Here is a 27,634-nt window from a genome sequence, read left to right as displayed (position 1 = left end):
ACTCATGAGGGTCATTATGAATTTTTGGTCATGCCTTTTGGCCTTACCAATGCACCTTCAACATTTCAAGGTTTGATGAATTCAATTTTCAAACCATTCCTTAGAAAATTTGTGTTAGTATTTTTTGATGATATACTAATCTACAGCAAGTCTTGGAAGGATCATGTTGAACATGTTGACAAGGTGCTACAACTATTGGAGGAGAAACAATTATATGCAAAAAGATCCAAATGTTTCTTTGGAGTCCAGGAGGTGGAATATTTGGGTCATATTGTATCTCATGAAGGAGTTAAGGTAGACCCTAGCAAAATTAAAGCCATTAAGGAATGGAAAATCCCCACATCCATAAAGCATCTGCGAGGATTTCTTGGGTTGACAGGGTATTATCGCAAGTTTGTTAAGAATTATGGGAGAATAGCAGCACCTCTAACAACATTATTGAAGAAAGATTCATTTTCATGGACTCCGGAAGCAACAAAGGCCTTTAAACATCTTAAAGAGGCAATGTGCCAAGCACCGGTCTTAGCTACACCGGACTTCACAAAAACCTTTATTGTGGAATGTGATGCTTCAGGAAATGGAATTGGTGCTGTTCTAATGCAAGATGAAAGACCCATTGCTTTTGAAAGTCGTCCAATCAAGGGAAAGTTTTTAAGCAAAGCTATTTATGAGAAGGAAATGTTGGCAATACTCCATGCACTTAAGAAATGGCGACCCTACCTAATGGGAAGACACTTCAAGGTAAAAACGGATCATGATAGCCTTAAATACTTTTTAGAACAAAGATTATCCTCTGAAGAGCAACAAAAGTGGGTCACAAAGATGTTGGGTTATGACTTTGAAATCATCTACAAAAAAGGGAAGCAAAATGTGGTGGCAGATGCACTCTCAAGAAAGGATGAGGATGTGGAAGCATTGTTGTGTGCCATTTCTATTATCCAACCAGATTGGATAAACGAAGCAAAGGAGGAATGGAAGAATGACGAAGAAGTGTGGGCACTTATTCGAAAGCTACAACAAGATTCCAGTACTTCTGATACATTTAGCTGGAAAAATGATTCGTTATGGTACAAAGATCGCTTATACCTCTGTAAGAATTCCCAGCTAAAACAAAAGATTCTTATGGAATTGCACACTTCTCCCTTAGGAGGGCACTCAGGATTTTTAAAAACTTACCACAGGGTTAAGAAGGAATTTTTTTGGGATGGCCTTAAATCAGATATTCAAAAGTTTGTGGCGGAATGTTTGGTTTGCCAACAAAATAAAGTTGAAACAATTAAGACACCGGGTCTATTACAACCTTTATCCATTCCAAGCCAACGTTGGGAGGAGGTTTCAATGGATTTTATCACAGGTTTACCCAAGTCTGAGGGAAAGAGTGTCATCATGGTGGTAGTTGACAGACTTACCAAGTATGCACACTTTTGTGCATTATCACATCCATTTAAAGCCAGTACAGTTTCTACTGCATTTATGGAAACAGTTCAAAAGCTACATGGAAACCCAAAGATTATTGTAAGTGACAGAGATCCCATTTTCACTGGAAATTTTTGGACAGAATTATTTTCTTGTCTTGGTACTCAGTTAGCTCATAGCTCATCTTATCATCCTCAATCTGATGGGCAAACTGAGATAGTAAACAAATGTTTGGAAGGATATCTTCGTTGCTTTGTATCTGATAAACAGACACAATGGGTCAAATGGTTGCCTCTGGCTGAATGGTGGTATAACACTTCCTTCCATACAGCAACAAAAATGACCCCATTTATGGCACTTTATGGGTATCAACCACCATCCATCACATCATATTTAAGAGAAAATTCTAAGGTTCAGGCAGTGGAACATCACATCGAACATCAACAACAAGTCCTCCAACTCTTAAAGGATAACCTCGTGTTGGCACAAAATAGAATGAAACAACAGGCAGATCAACATCGCAGTGAAAGAAGTTTTGATGTAGGTGATTGGGTATTCCTACGGCTACAACCATATAAGCAAATGTCCCTAAAGCAAGCTAAGAAGGATAATAAATTATCACCAAAGTATTATGGTCCGTACAAGGTGTTGGAAAAGATTGGTACTATGGCATACAAATTGGAGCTTCCTGCAGCTTCTCGATTGCACCCAGTTTTCCATGTTTCATGTTTAAAGAAGGTTATAGGCAACAAGCTCCCAGTTCAAACAATATTGCCAGAACTTGACGAGGAAGGAAAAATTATATTGGAACCGGAAGCAGTCACAGAAACAAGAACTCGACAGCTACGAAATCGATCAATTTCAGAGTATCTTATCAAGTGGAAGAACTTATCCGCTGAAGATTCCACATGGGAGGATGAGAATTTTATGCAGAAGTATCCAGAACTGCTCAAGCGTTGAGGACAACACTTTTTTGAAGGAGAGGGGCATGTTGGGTCCCTATAATACTAGTAATTACCCCATTACTATTGTAGTTATACCCCTTATTTATATTGTTGTGCCCCTATTACCCCCATATTGTTATTTCTGTGCCCCATAGAATCCCTCTATTGTTATTTTTGTGGCTTTATATTATTATTGTTAGGTCGGCTGGATTATATTGTGACTCCTTAGACTCCTATATATAGAAAGGAGGTTTTGTCATTTGTATCATCCAAGAATTGTTCATTTATGTAATGTAAAGGAGGTTGCCCCCTCGAAGAGGCTGAATTCTAAGGCGTTGATCTCTCTTTTCTATCTTTTCTTGAGCTGGTTTCATAACAAAATACCTCTACCTTCAACATTCAATTTCTATTAGTTATTCTTTCATAACCTTCTATGCATTATACTTCTTTTCAAGGCAACACTTTCTTGCACATGCATAAACAAAAATAAAACTACTCTTTACTTTTGCATGCATCAACAAGTACCAAAACCACAACTATTAAACACATGCAACATCTTAAGTTGTTAAAATTGGAAACTAGGGCCAAACTCCATGTGGGTCATCTCATTTATGGCAGCTGATATTTTTCTTGGATCCCACTCATCTAGAGGTGTAGGATTGATCTAAAGATCATCCGATTCCAATAAGTATTCATGGAGTTATGAATTTATTTGTGTTATAAGACAATTCGTCAAGGTCGGCCAACAACCAAATAAACCCCACATGTGCTCAACATTTTAGTATAAAAGGCGCTAGACTTGAGAGTCATTTCACACACTTCTCTCTTGATTTCTCTCCACTTGTCTTGGGTTTTAGTGTGAGAGAAATCTAGGAGGAAGTAGCCCTAACGCGATCCTAAGGAGGATGCCCTAACGCAGTCCTAAGGAGGATGATCTAGCTCTCAATGCAGTTATGGAGGAGAGATCTAAATGCTGTCCTAAAGGGATCATGACACCTAGCCACAGTCAAGGAAGTCTATCTACGTTGCTGTCTAAGGAAGACCCTCACACAGAATCCCTAACCGCAGTCAAGGAGGGTTAGGTGCCCTAGATAATGAGTGATGACTCAGCCATCCCATACATTGTCCTAACCAGGCTGTCTAAAGCCTACCGCAATCAGATTAAGAAGGTTGAGGAGATTCTGGACAACATGATATTAAGGAGGTCAAGCAATGGATGTATTTGAGGATTGTTCTCTCGTGTAACAAGTCGAGTAAAGGGATGACTAGGCCGCAACTAAGGCAACATTCTAGCGAGGGTTTGAAGGACTGTCTCGAGGCCATTTCAGGTAACCGAATTATTGGAAGAAGGGTCGTGAAGCTTGGCTAGAGGGCAGAGGCTAGAAGAGACTGTTTAGATGTGGGCAAACCCTTAACCAGGTTGCTGCAAATCTATGGAAGCTTGCTGTGAGGGCAGGCCATGGATCTTGTAAGGACTAGAACTGCCCTGGATTATTGTGAAGGGTCTCATCCCCACAAGGAAGGGAAGCCGCATCACCTTGGAGCAAATCTGGGTGGAAAAGAAGGCTGGCAAAGGGACTATGATATGCCCTAACCAGGCCTAGTTTGCAGCAAACTAATTAGACCTCAAAACAGTGAGTTAAGGTATGTTGTCTATGACACTTCTTGTAGGTGTTGGATCCTAGATGAGGATCAGTTTGGACCAGATTGTTGGGCAGTCAGTGGAGGTCAAATTGTTGGTTGTTCATAACGGTATGATACATGGGACTGCAGCAACAACAAGGGTGCCTGTTGGAGTAAGGTAAATGGGATAGCTAGGTAATAGAGCTTGGTGTAGCAAGCTATCTTAGGAGCAATTGTCACTAGCAGTGAGACAACAATGCTAGCAGCAATGACAACATGATAGCAACAATGTTACAATGATGGCTAGGTCAATGTTGCACGAAGTGGCCCCCCCCCAGTTCCAAGCTCAGAAGCGCGTCCCGTGCGGAAGCGCCTAGGAAGCTTCGTCAGAAGCGCGCTTCCGAATTTTTTTGCCTCTTCCTGGACTTTTTCGGAAGCGTGGCTCGGAAGCGCGCTTCGTACGGCGCTTCGGCAGTACGAAGCGTGGCGCTTCCGTACGATTCCAGAAAAGCTTCGCGTTGTTTAGAAAATCGTTTTTTATTTTCAATTTTTTTTTTAAATTTTAGGTGAGTTTGCTTGTTGGGGTGGGTCCACCTTGAGTTAGGGTGAGGAATAAAGGCAAAAAAATTATAAATATAGCAGATGCTCCTTCATGGTAATGTTAAATTCTTAAAGTAAAAGTGACATTCTCCTCTATTTTTCATTTTCATCCTTTTACTTAAATTTTTAACATTACCATGAAATGACTCAGGATGTTTGAGAGTGGTTCCAGCCTCATTGGACTTCATATGGAGAAAATAGAATTTCATATCCTATTCAAAATTCAGCAGACTTAACAGTTTTCAAGAATTCAGGCTCAATGGGATTGTGACATTTCATTAGATTATATCAAGTATGAAGGTATGCGATTAGCATTTAATCAAGAGCACCAAGCCCTATATGTACCCTAGTGTTGGTGGTGTTAATTGTTGAACTCCTTTGTCACGTGGCACGCCCTTAGCAAAAAATACCTTTCAATCAAGTCAAAATCATCGGTCAAGCATGTTAAGCTTTTTCTGCCATATTTTAAGTCTTGAATTAGGTAGTTTGATCAAAATTGGGCAATGTTGACTAATATCCCTAGACAATCGAGGTAGAGGCAAAGGCTAGACAAGAGGAGAAGAATCTAGATTCTAGATGGTTGATGCATCTAAATGGTTGATGCTCGAATAATTAATCATTAATGTACAATGGATGTTATATCTATGTTGATTTATGCAAAAATATGCATGTTTTCATGTCTTCTACAACTAATTTGGTATTTGGGATGTTTGTTTTGAGTATAAATGCAAATATATATATATATATATATATATATAGCAGACGCTTCGCTTCCTAGATTTTTGGAAAATGACACTTCTGCGTCCCCGCTTTGTGCAACATTGGGCTAGGTACAACAATGCTAAGCATTGGGATAAGCAGTATGACAACATGGTGCAGCAATGGCACATGAGACCAGTGTTGCACACATCGCGATCGGGATTTAATCGGCGCCGGGAAAAAAGCGGAAAAAATCGTTAAAATCGGGAAAAAATCGGAAAAAAGTGGGAAAAAATCGTTTGGCACAAAAATATTCATTTTTTTTCAATTTTTTTAATATCTAAACCATCTACAACATAAAATAAATACATTGACACATAAATATGATAAAAAAACTAATATATAAGATGTTTAATATCATTTCTAGCGCTAAAATCACACATAACATTGAATCATGTCCTGAATAGTAAGTCCTGAGTCCCAAGTCCAACTCAGCCTCAAAATATCAACAAAAAATATGATAATGTATCTCATCATGTCATAATGTCATATACAATAAAATGAAAGTCTAATCCTATTGATTTCCTCTGCCCCTCTTGCGAGAAAATGGCACAACTTTCTCTTTCCCTCTAGATGTAGAAGCTGGTGCCTGTGGTGGTGGAAATGGCAGTGGAGTCTGACGTGCTCTAGAAGCTGAAGAACTAGTAGTAGCAGCTACAGGAGGCTGAGGTGGACGGAGACCACGTCCTCTACTGGTGGTAGTGGTAGCCCGGGTAGCCCGGGTAGGCGGTGTCACCTCCTCCTCCTGCTCCTCCAACTCCTCCTGCTCCTGCTCCTGCTCCTGCTCCTGCTCCTGCTCCTCCTCCTCCTCCCCCTCCTCCTCCCCCTCATCCTGCACTAACCAATCCTCAGTGGGATCCATGAGAGGCCTCTCGGTCTCAACCCTCCATTCAGCAGTGGTGTCAATCCCATCCAATGAGATGGCTTCCGTATCAGGTGTCTTCTCTAGTTGTTTCACCCACAATCGAAGATTGTAGTAGACATAGACCATGTCATTAAGTCTATGGGACTCCAACCTGTACAAAGTTCATGAAATAATAAATTAATAATTAATATTATAAAAAAAATATTGTTTAAAACTTTAATGAATTCAAAAATTTATTTGGAAATTTGCAATATTTTAAATGTTTAAGTGTTAACCTATTGCGCTTCTTGTTGTGTATTTTTTCAAATACACTCCAATTGCGCTCACATCCCGAGGAGCTGCATGTTTGGCTGAGGATCCGCACGGCAAGATTTTGCAAAAGGGGTACTCTGCCACCATACATCTTCCACCATGCGTCTACAACAAAATTACAAAGAAAATTTTAAATAAACATAAGAAAAAAATGGAATTTGAAGAAACAATGAAATTTGAAACAAAGTTACAAAGTACATACTACAAACTAAAAAATACCTGGCATTTTAACCGTCCTATCAATGACAGCCATCTCAAAGCCAAATGTGCCAGCTGACAACTTATATTGCTCAATTTGTCTAGAGACCTCCATACGTTCTTCTGAAGTTCTCACCATCTTCTGGACACAGGTTAATAATCCTTCCACGACCTCAACATCAAAATTAAACCCACATGCATAAGAAAATGCAGGGTTCAGGAAAAGGCCAGCAGCATGAATGGGACGATGGAGTGTGTTGTTCCATCGCTCATCAATGACGTTCCATAGAAGGAGTTGTCTCTGGAACCCATCATCTCCCTTGTCATCATAGTAGGACCGAATGGCTTCTTTGGCCCTATCCATGGCTTCATACAAATAGCCCATTGCGGGCTTCTCACCATCAACCAACCGAAGAACCTTTACCAAAGGTTCTGTAACAGCGCACACCTCCTGCACTCCCGCCCAGAAGTCCTCCTGGTATGAAACTAGTCTGCAGACGGCCTCTCCTTCTGGTTTGCGGCTCATTGACGAAGCACGCCACTCCTCTGAAAGAAACATTCTCTTCAAATCCCACATAGAATTCAAGAGGGATTGAAGAGATATGAAACTCGTCGCAAACCGTGTAATGGCGGGGCGCACCAACTCTTTGTTGTTGGTGCATTTTCTCATCAAGCTAAGCACAGATGTGTGATTGTAAATCAATTTTGTGATGCTTTTTGATGAGTCAACAACCTCTTTGACAAAGGGAATTTTCCCAATGTCCTCTAACATCAAATCAATACAATGGGCAGCACAAGGTGTCCAAAATAAAGTAGGATGCCTGTCCATAAGCATTCTACCAGCAGCAACATAATTTGCAGCATTGTCCGTTATGACTTGGACAACATTTTCTGCACCCACCTCCAAAATAAACACATCCAGCAAATCACATAAAGTTTTTGCATCTTTGATTTGATGAGTTGCATCAACAGATTTGATAAACATAGTCCCCAAGGGACAACTAACCAAGAAGTTTATAAGGGTTCTCCCCTTTTGGTCAGTCCAACCATCTGACATAACAGTGCATCCTGTTTGTGCCCATGATGCCCTAAAATCCTCCAATCTTTGGGTGCAGTCACGCTTTTCATCTTGAAGAAGCCGGCCTCTGAAATCATGAAGAGAAGGGAGTTTGTACCCCGGGCCAACACTGGCAATAGCATCAAGAGTAGGTTGGAAAAATGGATTATTCCTTATAATGCTGAAAGGAATATCACTCCAGAGGAGAAATTTTGTTATCAACTTGTCAGCTTTTTCTTTTTCAGTTCTTTTTAGCATTGAACCAATAGTTGGTTGTGAACCAGGTGTGGTTCGAGGAACAAAATATGATGATGCAGCTACCGGATTGACTGACGCTGCAGTAGAACCTGTGCCACTTGGCCCACTTCCTTCAACTGACATTTTTAGTTGCCTTTTGAGTTCTTCTTTGGCGTCTCTAGTGTGCTCTAATTCTCCCAATGCTCTCATGGCTTTTTGGATAATTTCAGCATTTGTCTTTAGACAGGGCCCCACATCACGTCCAGGGATTTGTGCAAGGTGGAACTTCAACCTGTACACCCCCCCGAATATTTCCTTTCCACACAACTTGCAATACAAGTTTTGTCTATCATTCGGAGTTTTAGGGTCACCATATTCCCAGAAAGGATCCAATTTCCTTGGCATGTTTGTTTTTGAATTTTGAATTTGCAAACCTATGGAAAAATAAGGATTAGGAAATAGGAATTTAGGATTACATAAATGATAATAGTAAATACAAATTACAATTTAGCATTTGCAAAATTACAAGCTAATTATTTCCAAAATCCCAATTTCTAAACCCAAGTTACCCAACCAAATGCCAAAAAACAATGAAAAATAAAAAAAAATAAACAATGTTTAAAGAAAATGAGAAAATAAAAATCAAAAATTGGTTCTCATAGTCATAACAAATAACCCATCCCAAATCAATGAAAAATTTCCAAAAATTCTTTAAAAACAATGAAAAACAAAGTTTTTATAGAACCAAAACAAAAAAAAATTAATCTACATACCTGGTTTATGGACAAATTGGCGATCTTGGCTTGGATTCCTCCTAAAATCGCTTCGATTCGCTCCCACAACCGACGGCAACCCTCTCCCTCTCTTCTTCTCCTTCTCCTCCGCGGCGGACTGCTGAATGAATTAAAAAAAAATCGTTTTTTCCATATAAAACCCCGCTGCCGCGCGCCCTCGCGATTTTAAGTGAAAAAATCGCGATTTTTTCGATAAAAATCGCTATAAAAAAAAGGGGGCGATTTTTTCGATAAAAATCGCGCTTTGAATCGGCGAAATTAAAAAATCGCGATTTTACGATTTAATCGCGATTTTATCGCGATGTGTGCAACACTGCATGAGACAGCAAGCACATGATGTAGTACAGTCATGATTAGTGAAGCATGATGAGATGTAGCATAGTGATGTTGGGTGCAACATGGTGTAGCATGGTGCAGCATGATGACAAGGTGCAACACAACGATAGGTGGAGGAGTCACCTTGGAGAATCAGTTGAAGCAACGTGTCTTCAACTGATCTCCTGTATCATCTTCTTAGAGATGATCTATGCTCTTATCTAGATAAGTCAAAGTGTTGACTTTTGTTGTAAATGTACTCTCTCTCTCTCTTTGTTGATCTATTGAAGAACATATAAGAAGAATTGATCAAGAGTTTCCCCACATTGGCGTTTGTCCCTGGCTAGCGCCACATCTTGTGTCCTCTTGTCTTGGTTTGTTTTCTACAATTTATGTTTATGTTCTATCTGCAGTTTACTTTAGTGCTAATGTGATTGCTAATCTGGAAAACATATTGACCTAACTATGAAAATTGAAATAAATTGCTTTAAGCATAGAACATACCTAAAATTAACATGGTATCAAAGGTGAGGTGAAGACAAAGCCCAAGAAAGAGTGAAAGAGCAATCACCAAAGACAGTTGGGAAAAGACAAAAGGATCTATGGATTCCTCATCCCTCTTAAAATTCATCAAGGGTGAAGTCGAAGCAGAGAATATTATCAGAATGGCACAGCGGAAGCTTCTGATGGCCTATAGATCACTTCAATAGGAAGTCCGGATCTAAGGGTGGAAGGAAAGGCAGATGCCTTGTCTGTAATAAGTTCGTCCATTATGCGAAGGAGTGTCCGAGGTAGGGACACATCACTTGATGATGATAACAATCATTCCAGGGACATCTTCAATGATCGGAGGAATGAAAGGTAATGCAGGTCATCAAGGAAACGACCGACTCTTCAAAGAAAGCAAGGCACCCCAGGTATGAAGAATCAAATGTTGTTTCTGATAAGATAAAGAACTATTATCTTATATTGGCCCTCTCCTCCAGACTCTTTGGGAATCTGGTTTATTGATTATAGTGCTTCAAGGCACTTCATCAAATAGGAGGGTGCTCTCTCTAATTTGGTAGAGATGGAAACACTCGTGGGATTATACTTGGAGTCAATGCCACCTATCCCGGAAAGGGTGCAGGAAATGTTACCTCTCAATTGAATGAGGGTAACTCAATTCATTGAAAAGAAGCTCTTTATGTACCTAACCGCAAAAAGAACTTGGTGTCCATTTCGGCAATACAAGTCAATGGTTTCACGGTGGCATTCATCGATGGAAAGGTACGTGTTTATAGAATTTTCAAAGATGGTTTTACTCATGGGTTCAAGGTTGGCAATTTGTATCGAGTTGCAGGATGGTCCATTAGGGACCATGTCAATTGTCACATCTCATCTATAGCACTAGAGGTCTACTTATTATGGGGCCCTACCCGATGTGAGTTAGATGGTGACAGGGATGCCTGAATTCAAAAGGAGCATGAAGGTACATGTCTGAGATGTACCAAAGGAAAATCTTACAAGGGGACCATTCCCCTCATGTAGCAGGCCCACAGGTTTGGAACAACCTGAGGGGTTTGAGATTCATGATCAGGAATCTCATGTATGCAAGTGGAAGAAAGCCCTCTATGGCTTGAAGCAAAACACCCCGGACTTAGTATGAGAGGATTGATAGCTGTCTAATGAGGCTGAGATTCACTAGGAGTGAAGCCGATCCAAACCATTGCTTGAAGGTTGTGGATGATAGACCTCTCATAACGACACCTTCTGAGGACGACTTCTTTCTGACACGTGCAGACCCTCTCATTTGCAAAAGTAAGAGGGAGTTGGATTCCGGATTGGGAATGGTGAACTACAAGCCCATGACTACCTCAATGGAGCTTAAATTTCAGAAGTTATGTGGTGGTGATGTCGGACTAGATTTGGGAAATGCCTCTGAGTTTCATAAACTCATTCGCGTTGATGTTCTTGGCGAACTTCCATCTGGGCATATGATTCACAGTTAGTATGATGAGCTCATATATGGTTGAGCCTCACTGGATGGGTGCCAAGAATCTTTTGAGATATCTTTAGGGCACAATCTCTCATGGATTGAGATACACTGCCGGAAATGTGAAGTTGCATGATTATTTGAATGCTAACTGGGCAGGTAATGTGGAGGATCGCAAGAGCACTTCCGAGTGTTGGTTCTCTTTGGGTTCTGTTCAATATCCTAGATGAGAAAGAAGCAGAAGTCGGTTGCTATAAGCACCGCTGAGACCGAATACATAGCTACGAGTATGATCTCGTGTGAAGCTACCTGGTTGTGGAAGCTCTTCAACGAGCCGTTTGTACACATGATGGATACCATCGGGATCCTCTGTGTCAACCAGTGGGGAATTCGATTGTTGAGGAGTATTCTATGATTGCTCCAACATATAGACATCAGATACTACCTTATCTGGGATATGGTACGTCAATGAGCGAGGAGGCTCTATTGAATTGAGACTGATGTACAGGTCGCAAACATTTTTCAAAGCCCTGGGGAAAGGAATTTTGTGACTTTCCCAAACAACTTGGAGTCATTGAGAGACCTTGTTATAAGGGTCCTGCATGATGCATGCATTGAGCTCTGGGAGCTTCGGGGGGCTTGGGGTACTGCTTGGAGCAACAAGCGACCATAGGGCGACTCACCCTCCCTTGATGGTGCACTGTGTACAGGGTGCATGGCTCAGCCTTCCCCTGTGATACCCCAAGGCGATTTAGGGACAGGATGAATGGTTCTCTTGTCGAGGCATCCTACCCATGCAGTCTGGGACTCATGGGAAGTACCTCTCATCTAGCCAATGAGAAGGGAAATGGGGTTAGGGACCATAGTAGTACTATCGATGGACGCATCGTTGTATCTACTGTACTCCCTATGCTAGGATGACCTCCATTGATCTGGGATCAATATGAGTGGTTTGAGACACTCTCTTGTGATATTGATCTAGGATCAATAAAACTGACTTCGGGTCAGTAGAGAATGGTATGAGACATTCTCGATCAATTCTTCTTCTTCATGGTTCAGCAAAGCAGAGCAGTGCAGGGCACTAATGGCAAAGATAGTACAGTCTGACATATGGATCAGCAGATGGAGTTCTCCCTAGTTGAGAGGGAGTGTTAAAATTGGCAAGTAGGGCCAAACCCCATGTGGGTCATCTTATTTATGGTAGCTGCTATTTTTCTTGGATCCCTCTCATCGAGAGGTGTAGGATTGATCTAAAGATCATACGATTCCGATAAGTATTCATGGAGTTATGAATTTATTTGTGTTATAAGACAATTCGTCAAGCGTGGCCAGCAACCAAATAAACTCCACATGTGCTCAACATTTTAGTATAAAAGGAGATGACTTGAGAGTCATTGCACACACAACTTCTCTCTTGATTTCTCTCCACTTGTCTTGGGTTTTAGTGTGAGAGAAATCTAGGAGGAAGTAGCCCTAATGTAGTCCTAAGGAGGATGATCTAGCTCTCAACACAGTTATGGACGAGAGATCTAAATGTTGTCCTAAAGGGATCATGACACCTAGCCGCAGTCAAGGAAGTCTATCTACGTTGCTGTTTAAGGAAGACCCTCACACAGAATCCCTAACCGCAATCAAGGAGGGTTAGGTGCGCTAGATAATGAGTGATGACTCAACCATCCCATACGCTGTCCTAACCAGGTTGTTTAAAACCTACCACTATCGGATTAAGAAGGCCAAGGAGATTCTGGACAACATGATATTAAGGAGGTCAAGCAATGGATGTATTTGAGGACTGTTCGCTCGTGTAACAGGCCGAGTAAAGGGATGACTAGGTCGCAGCTAAGGCAACATTCTAGCGAGGGTTTGAAGGACTGTCTCAAGGCCATTTTAGGTAACCGAATTATTTGAAGGAGGGCTGTGAAGCTTTGCTAGAGGGCCGAGGCTAGAAGAGACTGTTTAGAGGTGGGCAAACCCTTAACCAAGTTGTTGCAAATCTATGGAATCTTGCTGTGAGGGCAGGCCGTGGACCTTGTAAGGACTAGAACCGCCCAGGATTATTGTGAAGGGTCTCATCCCCACAAGGAAGGGCAGCCGCATCACCTTGGAGCAAATCTAGGTGGAAAAGAAGGCTGGCAAAGGCACTGTGATATGCCCTAGCTAGGCCAAGTTTGCAGCAAACTAATTGGACCTCAAAACAGTGAATTAAGGTATGTTTTGTATGACACTTCTTGTAGGTGTTGGATCCTAGATGAGGATCAGTTTGGACCAGATTGTTGGGCAATTAGTGAAGGTCAAATTGGTGGCTGTTCATAACGATATGATACATGGGACTACAACAACAGCAAGGGTGCCTGTTGGAGCACGATAAATGGGATAGCTAGGTAATAGAGCTTGGTGTAGCAAGCTATTTTAGGAGCAGCTGTCACCAACAGTGAGACAACAATGCTAGTATCCATGACATCATGATAGCAACAATGTGACAATGATGGCTAGGTACAACAGTGCTAACCATTGGGATAAGTAGTGTGACACCATGGTGCATCAATGGCACATGAGGCAACAAGCACATGATGCAGTACAGTGATGGGTACAGTCATGATTAGTGAAGCATGATGAGATGCAACATAGTGATGATGGGTGCAACATGGTGCAACACTGTGAGGTGCAGCATGATGACAAGGTGTAGCACAACGATAGGTGAAGGAGTCACCTTGGAGAATCAGTTGAAGTAGCATGTCTTCAACTGATCTCCTGTATCATTTTCTTAGATATGATCTATGATCTTATCTAGATACGTCAAAGTGTTGACTTCTGTTGTAAATGTACTATCTCTCCCTCTCTCTCTGCTGAACTATTGAAAAACATATAAGAAGAATTGATCAAGAGTTTCCCCACATTGGGGTTTGTCCCTGGCTAGCGCCACATCTTGTGTCCTCTTGTCTTGGCTTGTCTGCTGCAATTTATGTTTATGTTCTATTTGCAGTTTACTTTAATGCTGATGTGGTTGCTAATCTGGAAAAGATATTGAGCTAACTGTGAAAATGAAATAAATTGCTCTAAGCATAGAACATACCTAAAATGAACATAATTACTATCTGCGAAATCACTATCATATTTTGGGTTCCTTGAAATCTTGGAAGAATGGTAGCAGTGAAATTTCAACAACAAAATTTCAGCAGTAAATTTCAGCAATAAAAGAGGAGATATTTCAGCATAAAATGAGTAGCAAGTAGAAGGAACAACAAAGGATATTTCAGCGAAAACAACATTGCAAATAAAGCAGACAACATAAGATATTTCAGCAGAAAATAACTACAAATGGAGTGGATAACAAGAGATATTTCAACAAAAAAAGAGTTGCCAATGGAGCCGACAACAAGATATTTCAGCAGAAAAAGAGTTTTCAATGGAGTGGACAACAGGAGATATTTCAGCGGAAGGAGAGCTGCAAATGGAGCGGACAACAAAAGATATTCCAACAGAAAGAGAGTTGAAAATGGAGTTTTTCTTCTCGAGTTTGTCTTCACCAAAGCTCCAACACCATGTTGACATTTTGATGTTTTATGTTGTTACAATCACTTAAATCCAGAACTTCTTTATGCTGCAACATAAGTTAAGTAATTGTAGATAGAACATAAACTATATAAACCATATGCACAATGAAAGACAACCAAAAACTCAATTAGACACAGAGAAGTTCGGTCAATGACCAGGGCAAAACCCAACCAGATTCTTCTTCTATCAGAAATCAATTGTTCAGCAGAGATACAAAGTATAATGAGAGAATGAAGAAGTTCACCCAAATTTGAAAAATATCGTTGATAGCAGTAGCTGATGCAAACACTGAATCACTTTGGCTCTCCAAGAGCTGCTCTTTCTCTTCAAGACTCTCTCTCTCAACTTTGAATTCTCCTTTCACAAGCACAAGTAACTATATCAAGTGAGGATGAAAGGCACAAATATATAGGAAGAGCAAGGAGGTTTAATTCATGAATAAGTAACTCCTATGCTTTGAGGAGTTACATATGCCAAAATAGGAGTGTAACTTATGCCATAAAGGAGAGGAGTGTAACTTATGCATTTAGGAGAGAAGTGTAACTTATGCATTAAAGAGGTGTAAGAGGAATTTTTTATGACAAGTCATTAAAGTGTGTAAGAGAGTGTAAGAGGTGCATAAGCATTAAAGGGAGAGAGGATTGAATCCATTAAGAGAGAGAGAGAGAGTAACATATGAATTAATTAAGGGGAGTTACATATGACATGATTGAGTTTCATGATTGAGAGACTTGAATTATTTTTTAATGATAATATAATAATATCATAATTATAATATTAATATTAATGATAATATTGATGATTAAGTCAAAATTGAACTAATAGGATTGATTGATGATCAGAAGGGATTTGCTATCAACAATACTTGATTACCAATTGTTGCAAGGTCATTTACTATTTTTGGAAAGTCATACTTCAGACATTCTATTTTTATAAATTCATCCCTGAGCTGTCAATTTTCAACAAAAACTTTTGAAATTAGATGCAAACTAAAGCCTTAGCAAACTTAGATAAACCACAACAAATATTTGAAGTCCAAACAGGGTCAACTTATGTCCACAGTTTGTGAACTTGGAGCCCAAGACTAGGGAACTTGCAAACACTATATATTTTCTTCAAGAAAGCTTGTTAGACATATGGTGAATCAAATCACCTAAGATAGACCCAAAATCTACCAATGGAATGCTCTTATCACCATATAATGAATAAACAAACTTTAAAATTTAAGCACAATATAGGAAAGCCATACGCAACACATACCACGAATCAATGAACAATAAGCACCATGAATTGCACCCCAAAGTCTTTATTATGATTCAAAATAAGTTCCCAGCGGGATAGTGGTGTTACATCATCTTTTCTGCAGAATTTTCTTATCCAAACATTAGATGGCTTGAAACCCAAATGACTCTCTATTTATAGATAAATCCTCCAATTAGACAAATAATGACCAGTTGGTTTGATCTTCATCAAAATAATTTCGTTTTTTGAAAAATATTTTATCATCTTATAATTTCCACAGTTGAAATAGTTATTTTTGAGGAATTTTCGAATTTCTCATTAAAACCATTTTTATTAGCTCAAAATTAATTATTTTGAGCTAATTTCCTAAAAAAATTGACTTTGACTTAATCGCCAAAGTCCAAGAGTCTAATTTTTCTTGAAATTTCCAATATTCCCTTGGTGGAGATCTCCAAAAATTAATATTTTTAAGACCCACGAAATTTTCCACTTGGAGAATTTAATTTCTCTAAGACTTTTATTTTTTACTCTAATTAATTAATCTTTTGGCTTAAGATTAATTTTGTTTTTGCTAGAAAAATTAATTAATTGACACTGAGAATATTAATTATTTTTTCCACCCTCTAATATTTTAGCCATGGTGTCTAAGTATGAGGAACCGTACATTAAAATATGTTTTACATAAGATTTTTACATTTCAACCTTCAAAGGGGGAACACCTGTTCGGTATAGACCCTCAAATTACACACCCAATTCTACGACACAATATAATCTAGTAGACCAAGTGATTTGTAATAAAATACTTTAGCGAATTAGCGTAAATTATTCCTAAATCACTTTTACATAAAACTCGACTAAAACACTAGGACTCACCTAAGACTTTGACGACAAATTCCTTCTTAGCTTTGGGGTGAAGTTAGAGGGAAAAACTCTACCGACCATCCATGTTTAGCAACACAGATGATTCAGTGAGACGAAAAACCCAGTGTTCCACGGGGACTCGCCCCCCCCCTAGGGGTTTAGTTTCCTCGCTCCCCCGCGCTCCGGGGACTTGGGGACGAGTAGGGGACGTTTCCCCATGCTCCCAAAATGGAGGAAACTCAGGGGGACATGCCAGGGAAACGTTTCCCTTCCTTGAGGGGGCGTTTCCGAAAAGGGGGACGTGGGGGGACAAGAGGGGACGAGGAGGGGCGAGAGGGGGCGTGGGGGGACGAGGGGGGACGTGGCACACCTTTAATGCATTAAAAACCATTTTTAATTTTTAATTAACTAAACACTGAACTTAATCTTTAATTAAGGGGACAGAATTACATTCATGTATGACGTTGTTTGTAGATTCAATTTACGGTTGCAGAACCGGGGACAAAATTACATTCACGTATGACGTTGTCTGTAGATTCAATTTATGTAAACTCATCCATAGTTTTGTTCAAATTTTATATAAATTCCCACACCTGGCGTCAATAGCAACCAGTTACAATTCGAAAGTTCAAATAGTCAAAAAAATATTATATATATACTGTGAAAATTTTATAAATTCATACTTTCTATTTGAGGAAAATTGCAACAGCACGTCTTCATTAATATGCCCTTCCCCACGCCTCCTTACTCATCCATAGTGTTCCGCTATCAAGTCCGAACTCATTAAGACACAAATATATGGGCAGGATTTGATTCCCCAATCCATGCTTGTCATTGCCAAATATATAGGCAGCATCATTTGATACCCTGACCTCTGCGAGCATGAAATTGGACTGAGCAGAGAGAGTGATATGTAACCGCAGTATATATATATATGCTGCAAGTGATATGTAACCGCAATATATATATATATATATATATATATATATATATATATATATATAAGCTGCAAATCTACAGACCTGCATACGCTAAGGAAGCCACGGTGCTCACTCACCTTCTCTCAAAAGTTTGACGGGTCGGAAACCATCTTTTGAATGGAACTTGGTGTCACTCAAAGCTATTGGACGTATGTCAACCACCTGCTGAATTATTATATGCATTATTAAAATAGTTATAAAATAATAATTGAGAGAATGGTTTTTTTTTCAAGTCATTTCTATGGTTAATGGCGGTTTGTCCTCTAAGGATGATACAGAAAATAAAATGGTTTAGATTTTGATTTTCGAAAGCCATTCTTATACTAGTTTGTTAGGTTGATATGATTGATATAGGTTTATATTAAGGTTAATGTTTTGTTAAGTTACACATTTATGTTTGTATTTACGTTAAGTGAATGTATATAATAATGGTTGGAATATTTTAAAATATGATTTAATAAGTAAATAAATTTATTTTGTTTTTAATTAATTTTTTTTAATTTAAAATTTTATTGAAATCATAATATTATTTAATTGATAATATTTTATTTTTATTTATTTTAAAAAATTGAATTAGAATTTTATGATGTTGTTACTATTCTCATGTCTATTCAATGTTATATATGCAAAAATTTGTATTTTCAATCTTGATGATTTGCTTTCCCAAGACATTGTTTTGGAATTAAAAAAAAAAAAAACAGCGTACCTTTTATAGTGGACTCAATTATTAATTAATAAATTATATTTTATATTTATAAATTTTTAAGACCCTGACGCTCCCCCACGTTTCCTAAAAAATGGTAGGGAGCTTTTGCATAGGCCGCTCCCGCGCCCCCTCGCTCCCTCGGCCCCTCGTCCCGGAACCTTGGTGGAACATTGAAAAAACCTCCTAGGATGAAACTTTCACCAAAATAATAGGCTTACCTAGGTTGTTACATACATTCATGGTCTTACTAGCATCATTTACATTAAGAATTTGTAGAATGGGTTTACAATGAGACATAGTGTTGAATTGTTGATGGCTGATGATCTTGATCCTTCGAAAAATTAGGTACCACTGCTTCCTTGGAACTTCGAAAAAATGTGTTCAACAGTGCTACAATTAAGGAAACTGAAAAGAAATAATGGTGGAGGTCCAAGTGGAAAAGGCGGGTGGCCACCAATATCCACCTGGATCAGTGCTCCCCCCTTAGGAAGCAATGATCCCCATTGCATTGAGTGCCTCCATGAGATGGGGAAACTTTTGTTGAACTTGGTCCGTTGTGAGCCACTTGCCTTAGTGCAGGAGTTGGCCAACTTTGAAATCCCGATACATATGTTGACAAGTCTTCTTGATCTGTGTGTCCATGATCCAATCAATTGTGGCTTATTCCATGCAGTCTGTGTTTAGCTCTGTTGGTGTGAGTTGTTCTGCAATGTCTAATGTGTCCAGTAATGGTGGAAAGTATGGTCAAAGGCGGTCCACATTGAACACTGGGTGCAGGCCAAGGAATGGGGGAATTTTGAGCTCAAAAGCATAGTCTCCCACATCCTTAGTGATGGTGTAAGGCCCATATCGGAGCGGGCGAAGCTTGCGGTGGGCCCCAACGAGACACCCCTTCTGCAAATGTAACCAAACTTTGTCACCCACCTAGAACTGTGTGGCGCCCGATGCTGATCATGACGCTATTTGTACTTAGAATTTGCTTTATCCAATATGTCATCAACCTGTTGGCGGATGTGTTGAATGTGTTCAATGAAGCTAGTAGCTCTGTCAGCTTTGGAGTGGACATGAGACGAATCTTTCTGAGTAGTCACAAGTGGTACGGCACCGTCAATGGGACATAGTGGTTGGAATCCTAACACCACCTAAATGGGGTTGTGGAGAGCTTTGTTGTAGCTATGCTTAACATAGGGGAAGCCTTCATCCCATGTGCATAGATGCTTCGAGTTGTACATGCGCAGGATGTGCATGATCATCCTATTGACGACCTTTGTTTCTGTTAAAATTCACAACTAGGGCCAAACTCCATGTAGGTCACCTCATTTATGGCAACTGATATTTTTCCTAGATTCCTCTTGTCGTGAGGTGTAGGATTGATCTAAAGATCATCCGATTCCGACAAGTATTTATGGAGATATGAATTTATTTGTATTTAATTGACAAATTGTCAAGGTTGGCGAATAGTTAAATGTGTGGCACACATGCCCAGTGAATAATATAAATATAAGAGAGGTTGATTCATTTTCTCATCATCTCATCTCACTCATTCTTTTCTCTCTCTCCTTAGCTTTGGGTTATACAAGGAGCAGCTCACACGTGGGAAGGAGGACGTTGAAGCTGCAGAAGGTCTCTTTGACTTGTGTTGACCAAGCATTGACTCATCAAGGGTGTGGTTTTGGTGTGGCTGCCTCTCCTAGGCAGGCCACAGATTTTGGCACAAAAATTGAGGCAATCCGTCCACAAGTTTGACCAGCGTTGACCGCCCTAGTTTTGGGTAGCAGGTTGACTTCAGTCAACAACAGTTTGACTCTGTTTTTGGGGTTGTTCAAGGGTTGTTTCTTCAGGCTGTTCGAGGACTAGTTGACCAGAAATTGACCAAGCATATTGGAGGTCAATTTCAACTTGTTTGACCAAGTTTGATTTTGCTGATCTAGGGTTTGCTGCTGCTGATATAAAATTACAGAATTCTGATTTTGTACTATTTCTCTCTGCTGAACTATTGAAGATTAAAAAAGATTTGATCAAAGGGTTTCCCCGCATTGAGATTTGTCCCTGGCTGGCCAGCCAGGCATCTTGTGTCTCTTGTTTTGGCTTGTTTTCTGTTGATCATTTAATGTTCTATCTGCATTTTACTTAATGTATATGTGATTGCTAATCTGTGGCTAATAAGAAGAAAAAAAATAAATTGTTCTAAGCATAGAAGATACCATAATTTAATAGTTTGGCCATCAGTTTGGGGGTGGAAGGTCGTGGACTTAGTGAGTTTGGTATCCAACAACAACCAGAGGCTTGCCCATAATGTACTTAGGAACTTGCTGTCCCAATTTGAGATAATGGATTGTGGGATCTCAAAGTGTACCCATACTCGTTCAAAGAAGAGTTTGACAGTGGCTTCTACTGCGATACTCTTCTTGCAGGCCGCCAGAATGGCCATCTTAGAAAATCTGTTGATGACCACAAAAACACAGTTGTTTCCATGCTTGGTAGAAGGGAGGCCCGACATGTAATCCATGAAGATGGATTCCCAAGGCCGGATAGGAGTAGGCAGAGGAGTATACATGCCCTGCTTCTTGAGTGTCATTTTGGCAATGGCACAGGCAGTGCAAGATCTTATGTACTTCCCAACATCTTGTCGAAGGTTCGGCCAATAAAAATACTTCTGCAACACTGCCATTGTTTTCTCTACCCCAAAATGTCTAGCAACCCAACTGTAGTGCGCCTCCCAAATCATCTTGGAATGCTCGCTTGAAGGAACACAGAGGTGTCCCAGGTGGCATAACAATGCATCTTGGAGGTGAAAGTCTGGAACTTGCTTGCCTTCCAGGAGCATCTGGTATGTGGTGTCGAATTCTAGATCACTATTGTAAAGATTCGCCATCCCAAAGTCTCATGTCTACAAGAGTCGAAAACAATGGTTAGTGCCATAACCGACAGTCGGCTAAGGCAATTTGTAACATTATTAGTGTTTCCCTTCTTGTACTTAATATTCAAATGGAACTATTGCAGATATGTGGACCATTTCTGATGACAATCGTTCTGCAACTTTCCTTGTGTCTGTATGAACTATAGGAGTCAGTGGTCTGCGTGGATCACTGTTTCCTTCCCCAAAATGTAATCCTTCCATTGTTGGCAGGCCTGTACAATGAAATACATCTCTTTTGTGAAAATTTCTAAACTGAAATTCTACTGCAGCAACTGATTTATTTCACCTACTTATCATTCACAATAAGTTACTAACGAAATCCCTTCAGCAAATATCAAAATAAATTCTACTGCAATTATCACACAATTACCCAGAGAAAAATACATGCACAAGAACCAATCACATCAACACAGTTGTTTTTGGACAATTGTCCTAGGAAAAACTCAATGTGGGAAAACCGGTGCAGCAGATGAGGGCTTTATTAATCTTCAACAGCAATTGCTTTTACAAGGAATGATTTTATAGAGAAACTGAAAGAAAACACCTGAGACTTTCCCTTCAAGACTTTCTGACACTTTGGAGACTCTGCTCCCACTCTTGCATCACCTCTGCGTCACTCTGCGTGGCTCAGTGTGGCCCTGAGTGGCTGCGTCCCTTTGTGTCAGCGTGCGTGAGGGCTGCGTCTCTCCTCTGGACTGCGTCTCTCTCTACAGTGTCTTCCACTGTCCCTGCTTCACATCCTTAGTCACTACCTGCTCCTAATGCCCTCCTCTTCCTCCACCCTACAACTCTCACTCTGAAATCAATCTCCTTTACTTGAGAATCGATTTTCCTAGAGATACTGAATATCTGTCGGTGTGTCTCCAAATGATCCTTAAGTCTTCTCTTATATTTTTTTTGTTGATGAATCAACAACTGGGATTAAATCCCTAATCAACGACTAAGATTAAAACAAACTTGATCCTCGTCTGTTAGAAGCTTCTCGCCCTTATCTTTATTAATACCCATTAATATTTTTATTTTCCTAAGTTTAGATTTAGGAACCCATTAAAAATATTAATTATTTTAATAACTCCTCATCCCACGATTTTTGGGCCTTGGAGATCTCATGTGCCTTAGCCTCTCTTCTAAATTTCAAGGCTAAAGCACATCCGATGCTACCAAAAATCAACACTCCCTCTTAGCGAGGAATGTGCTCTAGCAATGCTTCACTATAGAAACATCACACTGATCTTCTGCATCGGTACCTGTGCTGATGGTTGGCCTGCTACCTCAAATCCCCTGCGTTGCTGCTACCTGTATTACTTCCCATAACACTGCCACTGTTGCACGTGTACTGTAGCTCCCTCTCAACATGTTGCATCATGTTGCCCATAGCACTGCCACTGCTAACTGCTGCACTACAACTCCTGACACTTATCCATTTCTGCTACTGAAATGGATTCTTTACCATCCCCATCTTCTCCCTGAAATAAAAAAACTTTGTTCTTCCTAGAGCCTTGGTGAGGATGTTTGCCACCTGTTCTCCTGTAGGAGTGTACCTCAACTGTACTGCTCCTCGTTGGACACAGTCTCTGACAAAGTGACACCTGATATCAATGTGCTTTGACCGATCATGAAATACTGGATTCTCAAAGAGCTTGATGCAACTCTGATTATCACACATGATCTTGGTCGCTTCCATCCTTCTCCTGAATAGATTCACAAGCAATTTCCTAAGCCATATGGCTTCGCACGAAGCTGTGCTAGCTGCCATATATTCTGCTTCAGCTGAGCTCAGAGCCACAAATTTCTGTTTCCTACTACACCAGGAGGTCATTCCTGATCCAATGTTGAAACAATACCCAGTTGTACTTTTCCGATCTACTGAACTTCCAGCCCAATCTGCATTAGTGAACCCACTCAACCTGATGTCATTGCCTCCGGTGTATAATAGTCCATGCTCGACTGTTCCTTGTATATACCTGAAAACATGTTTGGCTGCTGCTCAGTGCACCCTCTTAGGTTCCACCATGAACTGACTGAGGGTGTTGACAACGTAACAAATGTTTGGCCTGGTATTGAGCAGACACATCAGAGACCCTATAAGTTGCATGTACAAGGTGGGATCAATGCGTTTATCTTCTGATGCATCAATCTTCTTCCAGTTGGTGATCATTGGAGTAGCATAGGTCTCTAGTCCTACATCCTGAATCTCTTTAAGATTTCTGTAGCATATCTACCTTGTCCAAGGAAGATCTCACCCTTCTGCTACCAAACTTCCAACCTTAGGAAATAATGTATTTGTCCCAAATCCTTCATGTCAAATTCTATGGCTACGTTCTTCTTGCGGTCTTTGATGAGCCTGGATGATCTTGTCAGGAAGAGATCATCCACATATAACACTAGGATTAGAGGCTCATTTTCTACAACTAGATAGTAGAGATTAGGGTCTGCGTCACTGTTGACGAACCCCATCTTCTGCAAGTGGCCATCAATTCGATCGTACCATGCTCTAGGTGCCTGTTTAAGCCCATACAACGCTTTCTTTAATCTGCATACATGATATTTCTTCTCATGTGTCTCAAAACCTTCTGGCTGTTTGATGTATACTTCCTTTTCTATTACCCCGTTCAAGAATGTCGTCTTGACATCCATCTAATGAATCTCCCACCCCATCTGCGCTGCAAGAGATATCACGGTTCTAATAGAAGTATACCTGGCTACTGGGGCGAGGGTTTCTTCATAGTCTATCCCTTCCTTCTAAGCATACCCCTTAGCCACAAACCTAGCTTTGTATTTCTCCACACTACCGTCTGCAGCATATTTGACCTTGTAGATCCATATTGAACCTACCACTGATCTGTCCTGAGGCATAGGTACCACTTCCCAGACATCATTGACCATTATAGAGCTATATTCCTCCACCATAGCATCTACCCATACTTGATGTTGAATGGCCTCCTGAAAACTAGAAGGTTCCCCAACATGAGCTACTAAGGCCTGGTATCTGTCTGGCTATCTTCGCTCCCTTTTATTATTCCTGGGTGCATCAATGAAGTCCTCTGCATCCTGTAGAATCTATTGGAGTTCTCGACTCGTTCTACCACTGGGAGTAGGCACATCTACCAGCTCTTCCTCTTCTTGAGATTCCTCCTATTTTGAAGCTTTGTCTTCAGTAGAATTTCTGGTACTAGTTTCCACTGGTCAAAGTGGTTTGACCAATGACTTGTCTTTCGACTGCTCCTCAGAAGGAATTCTCGGGATTTCCTGAAAGCTCTGTCCTCCATGAACTTTTCATCCCGCTGAACTACTACCTTCCTACTCCCTGGAAGTTAGACTCTATATGCCTAAGCATTCTCGCTATATCCCACAAGATATCCTTTCTCAGTAGTTTGATCTAATTTCTTTCTCTTTTTTGGGGTATACAGAAATAGGCTAAACTCCCAAATATCCTGAAATGACTGACTTCAGGTGTCTTCCCTGCAAAGACTTTCTCCGAAGTGATTTTGACCAATGCGCTATGTGGAGTCCTATTTCGGACATAAACTGTCGTGTTGCATGCTTCTGCCCACAAAAATTTAGGCATATCCTGATCATACAACATTGCCCTAGCTGCTTCAACAATAGTCATGTTTTTGCTTTCTACTACTCCATTCTGCTCCGGATTGTAGGGAGTTGTCCACTCCCTTCTGATGCCTTCCTTAGTGCAAAAATCGATGAAGTCCTTGTCAACATACTCTCCACCATTGTCTGAGTGCAACACTTTTATCTTCTTTCCTGTCAGATTCTCCACTAGAGCCTTGAACTCTTTGAATTGACCAAAAACCTCATCCTTGGTTTTCAGAAAGTAGATCTAAGTCTTTCTGGAATGGTCATCGATGAAGGTGACGAAGTATTCAGCACCACTAAGAGCATTTCTGGATATCGGTCCGTAGATATCTGAGTGTATTAATCCTAGCACACTCTTAGCCCTATTGTTACTTTTGGAAAACGTTGTTTTGGCATACTTGCCCAGAGCGCACCCTTTGCATACATCATCTCATTCGGCACTTAGTTTTGGAACTCTTGATACTATTTTCCTGAGAATTCTCAGAGCCCCATGGTGTAAGTGTCCCATCTGCCTATGCCATAGTTAATTCAAATATTTATTTCCATTACTGCCTCTCAGTGCCATTAGTGATTCTAGCTGCAACATGTACAACCTGTTACTTCTGATTCCAATCTAGGCCTTCTTTTTCCAACTTGGGTGTTTGACATATACTTTCTCCTTAATGAAGAAAACGTCATAGCCCTTGTTTTGAAGTTGAGATGCGGAAAGTAAGTTCATCCCCAATCCTGGCACATGCAACATATTGTTTGCTTGAAGCCGCTCTTCTGCTTCGGTTTGAAAGACCATAGTACCTCTTCCTACTGGAGTACACTTTGCCTTATTTCCCATGGTGATCTAAAAATTCATTCTTTCTTCTTGATAATCTGAAAAGCATTATCGGATTCATGTCATATGCCAAAATGCTCCACTCTCTATATACCAAACCTCAGAGGAGGCAGAGCTTGCTAAGCAAGCAACTTCTTCTTCCAATCTGGAAGCTAACATAGAATAATCATAATTCATGTCCCTTGTGCATGCTTCTGGAAATTTGCGCGAGTTCCCTTGAGTGGATGCCTCTGCATCATGCTCTTGACCCATAGTTGATTTCCCTCTCCTATTGTCGGATCTCTGCTCTGATACCATGTGAAAATTTCTAAACTAAAATTCTACTGCAGCAATTGATTTATTTCACCTACTTATTATTCACAATAAGTTATTTACGAAATCCCTTCAGCAAATATTAAAATAAATTCTAGTGCAGTTATCACACAATTACCCATAGAAAAATACATGCACAAGAACCAATCACATCAACACAATTTTTTTTGGACATTTGTATTGGAATTTCTAAGTCTAATTGTTAGAAACCCTTCATGTACTTTTTGATTTATTTCTACCTACTTGTTCTGTTTAATTAACAAGTTATTTACCATGTAAATACTGAAAATAAATACAAGTACATGCTCAACACATTACAAATCATCAACTGAAGGAAAAACAAGCACACAAGTGACATCGTTGTTTTTGGACCAATGTCCCCAGAAAAACCCAATGCGGGAAAATCGGTGTAGCTATCTTAGGGTTTTATTATTAAGTAGTTTCAGAATACAATCTAGGTGCCAAACCGACTCACCCAACAGAGAATGATCTCGATAGTAGTGCCTCTCAGTCGGAGATAGATATTTCGACTAAAACCTTGGATGAACAATCCCACAGCTCTCAGCTCCAATCTGTCCCACGAAATCTCTAGCGTCTGCCTCTCTAGCCCAGTGTCACCCCAACTCGCCTTGTGTCAGCATCTAGAGCCTCTGCGCCACCCACGCTGGGTATCTAGCACTGCACAACTCCTGGCTGCCTCTGCGTGGGCCCTGACTGGCTCTGCGTGGCCTCTAGTTGGCTCTGTGTCCCTCTCTCCCAGCTTCTACACTGATGCTCTCGGTACCCTCTCTGCCTCTCTGCTTTTGTATTCATTGCCCCTCAACTGCAACTCTGATCACTCCTTCAATTTCCTCAGCAAGCCCTGCCCCAAAAAATCGAATTCTTGATCAACTCGGTGTGTTCTCCAAGTGACCCTCAAGCCTCCTCTTATACTTTTCTTGTTGATAATTCAGCGGCCGAGATTAAGTCCCTAATCAACGGCTAATATTAACTCTGGCTTGATTCATGACTTTTGGACTCTTCTAACACAGTTTTATATTAACTCGCATTAATATTTTCTTTTCCCTAAGTTTAGACTTAAGGACTCCATTAAAAATATTAATTATTTTAATATCTTCCAAACTGTTTAGAATCTGCCCAAACCATTTCTGGGTATTGGAGTTTTCATGTGCTTTAGCCTCTCCACCAATTTTCATGGCTAGAGCTCATCTGATGCTACCCCAAATCAACAAATTGTTCCCGGAAAAACCCAATGTGGGAAAATCGGTGCAGCAGATGAGGGCTTTATTAATCTTCAGTAGCAATTGCTTTAACAAGGAATGATTCTACAGAGAAACTGAAAGAAAACACCTAAGACTTTCCCTTTGAGACTTTCTGAAACTTTGGAGACCCTGCTCCCACTCCTGCGTCACCTCTGTGTCACTCTGCGTGGCCCTGAGTGGCTCTGTGTTCCTCTGCATCAGCCTGCGTGAGGGTTGCGTCTATCCTCTGGACTGCGTCCCTCTGCGTCAGCCTCCCACTGTCCCTGCGTCACCTTCTCCTCAGT

At 40.4% G+C, this 27,634-nt stretch overlaps 2 protein-coding genes across 15 annotated transcripts in view; one reads left to right on the top strand and one right to left on the bottom strand.

The window, feature by feature from the left end:
* LOC149144719 (uncharacterized protein C16C9.01c-like) overlaps window positions 1-27,634 on the top strand; it is a 329,727-nt gene that overhangs the window by 240,765 nt on the left and 61,328 nt on the right. The gene's annotated exons all lie outside the window — the stretch shown is intronic.
* Window positions 5,627-7,402, bottom strand: LOC149144720 (uncharacterized). 2 transcript variants are annotated; one of them, XR_016264901.1, is made up of 2 exons: window positions 6,483-7,402; window positions 5,627-6,358 (listed from the first exon to the last, which is right to left on the bottom strand). XR_016264901.1 is itself a non-coding variant. In XM_089449815.1 (2 exons), the coding sequence occupies exons 1-2, from the start codon at window positions 6,608-6,610 to the stop codon at window positions 5,857-5,859; spliced, it is 630 nt and encodes a 209-aa protein (XP_089305941.1). In that variant the 5' UTR covers window positions 6,611-7,402; the 3' UTR covers window positions 5,629-5,856. The 2 variants fall into 2 exon arrangements, 1 of the variants encoding a protein (XP_089305941.1); XM_089449815.1 differs by having other exon boundaries at window positions 5,629-6,358.

The sequence above is a fragment of the Pinus tabuliformis genome, chromosome X, assembly GCF_031772625.1.
Source record: "Pinus tabuliformis cultivar Carrire ecotype Pingquan chromosome X, CPIR1, whole genome shotgun sequence".
NCBI classification, from domain to species: Eukaryota; Viridiplantae; Streptophyta; class Pinopsida; order Pinales; family Pinaceae; genus Pinus; species Pinus tabuliformis.
This window is presented reverse-complemented; position numbering and strand designations above follow the sequence as displayed.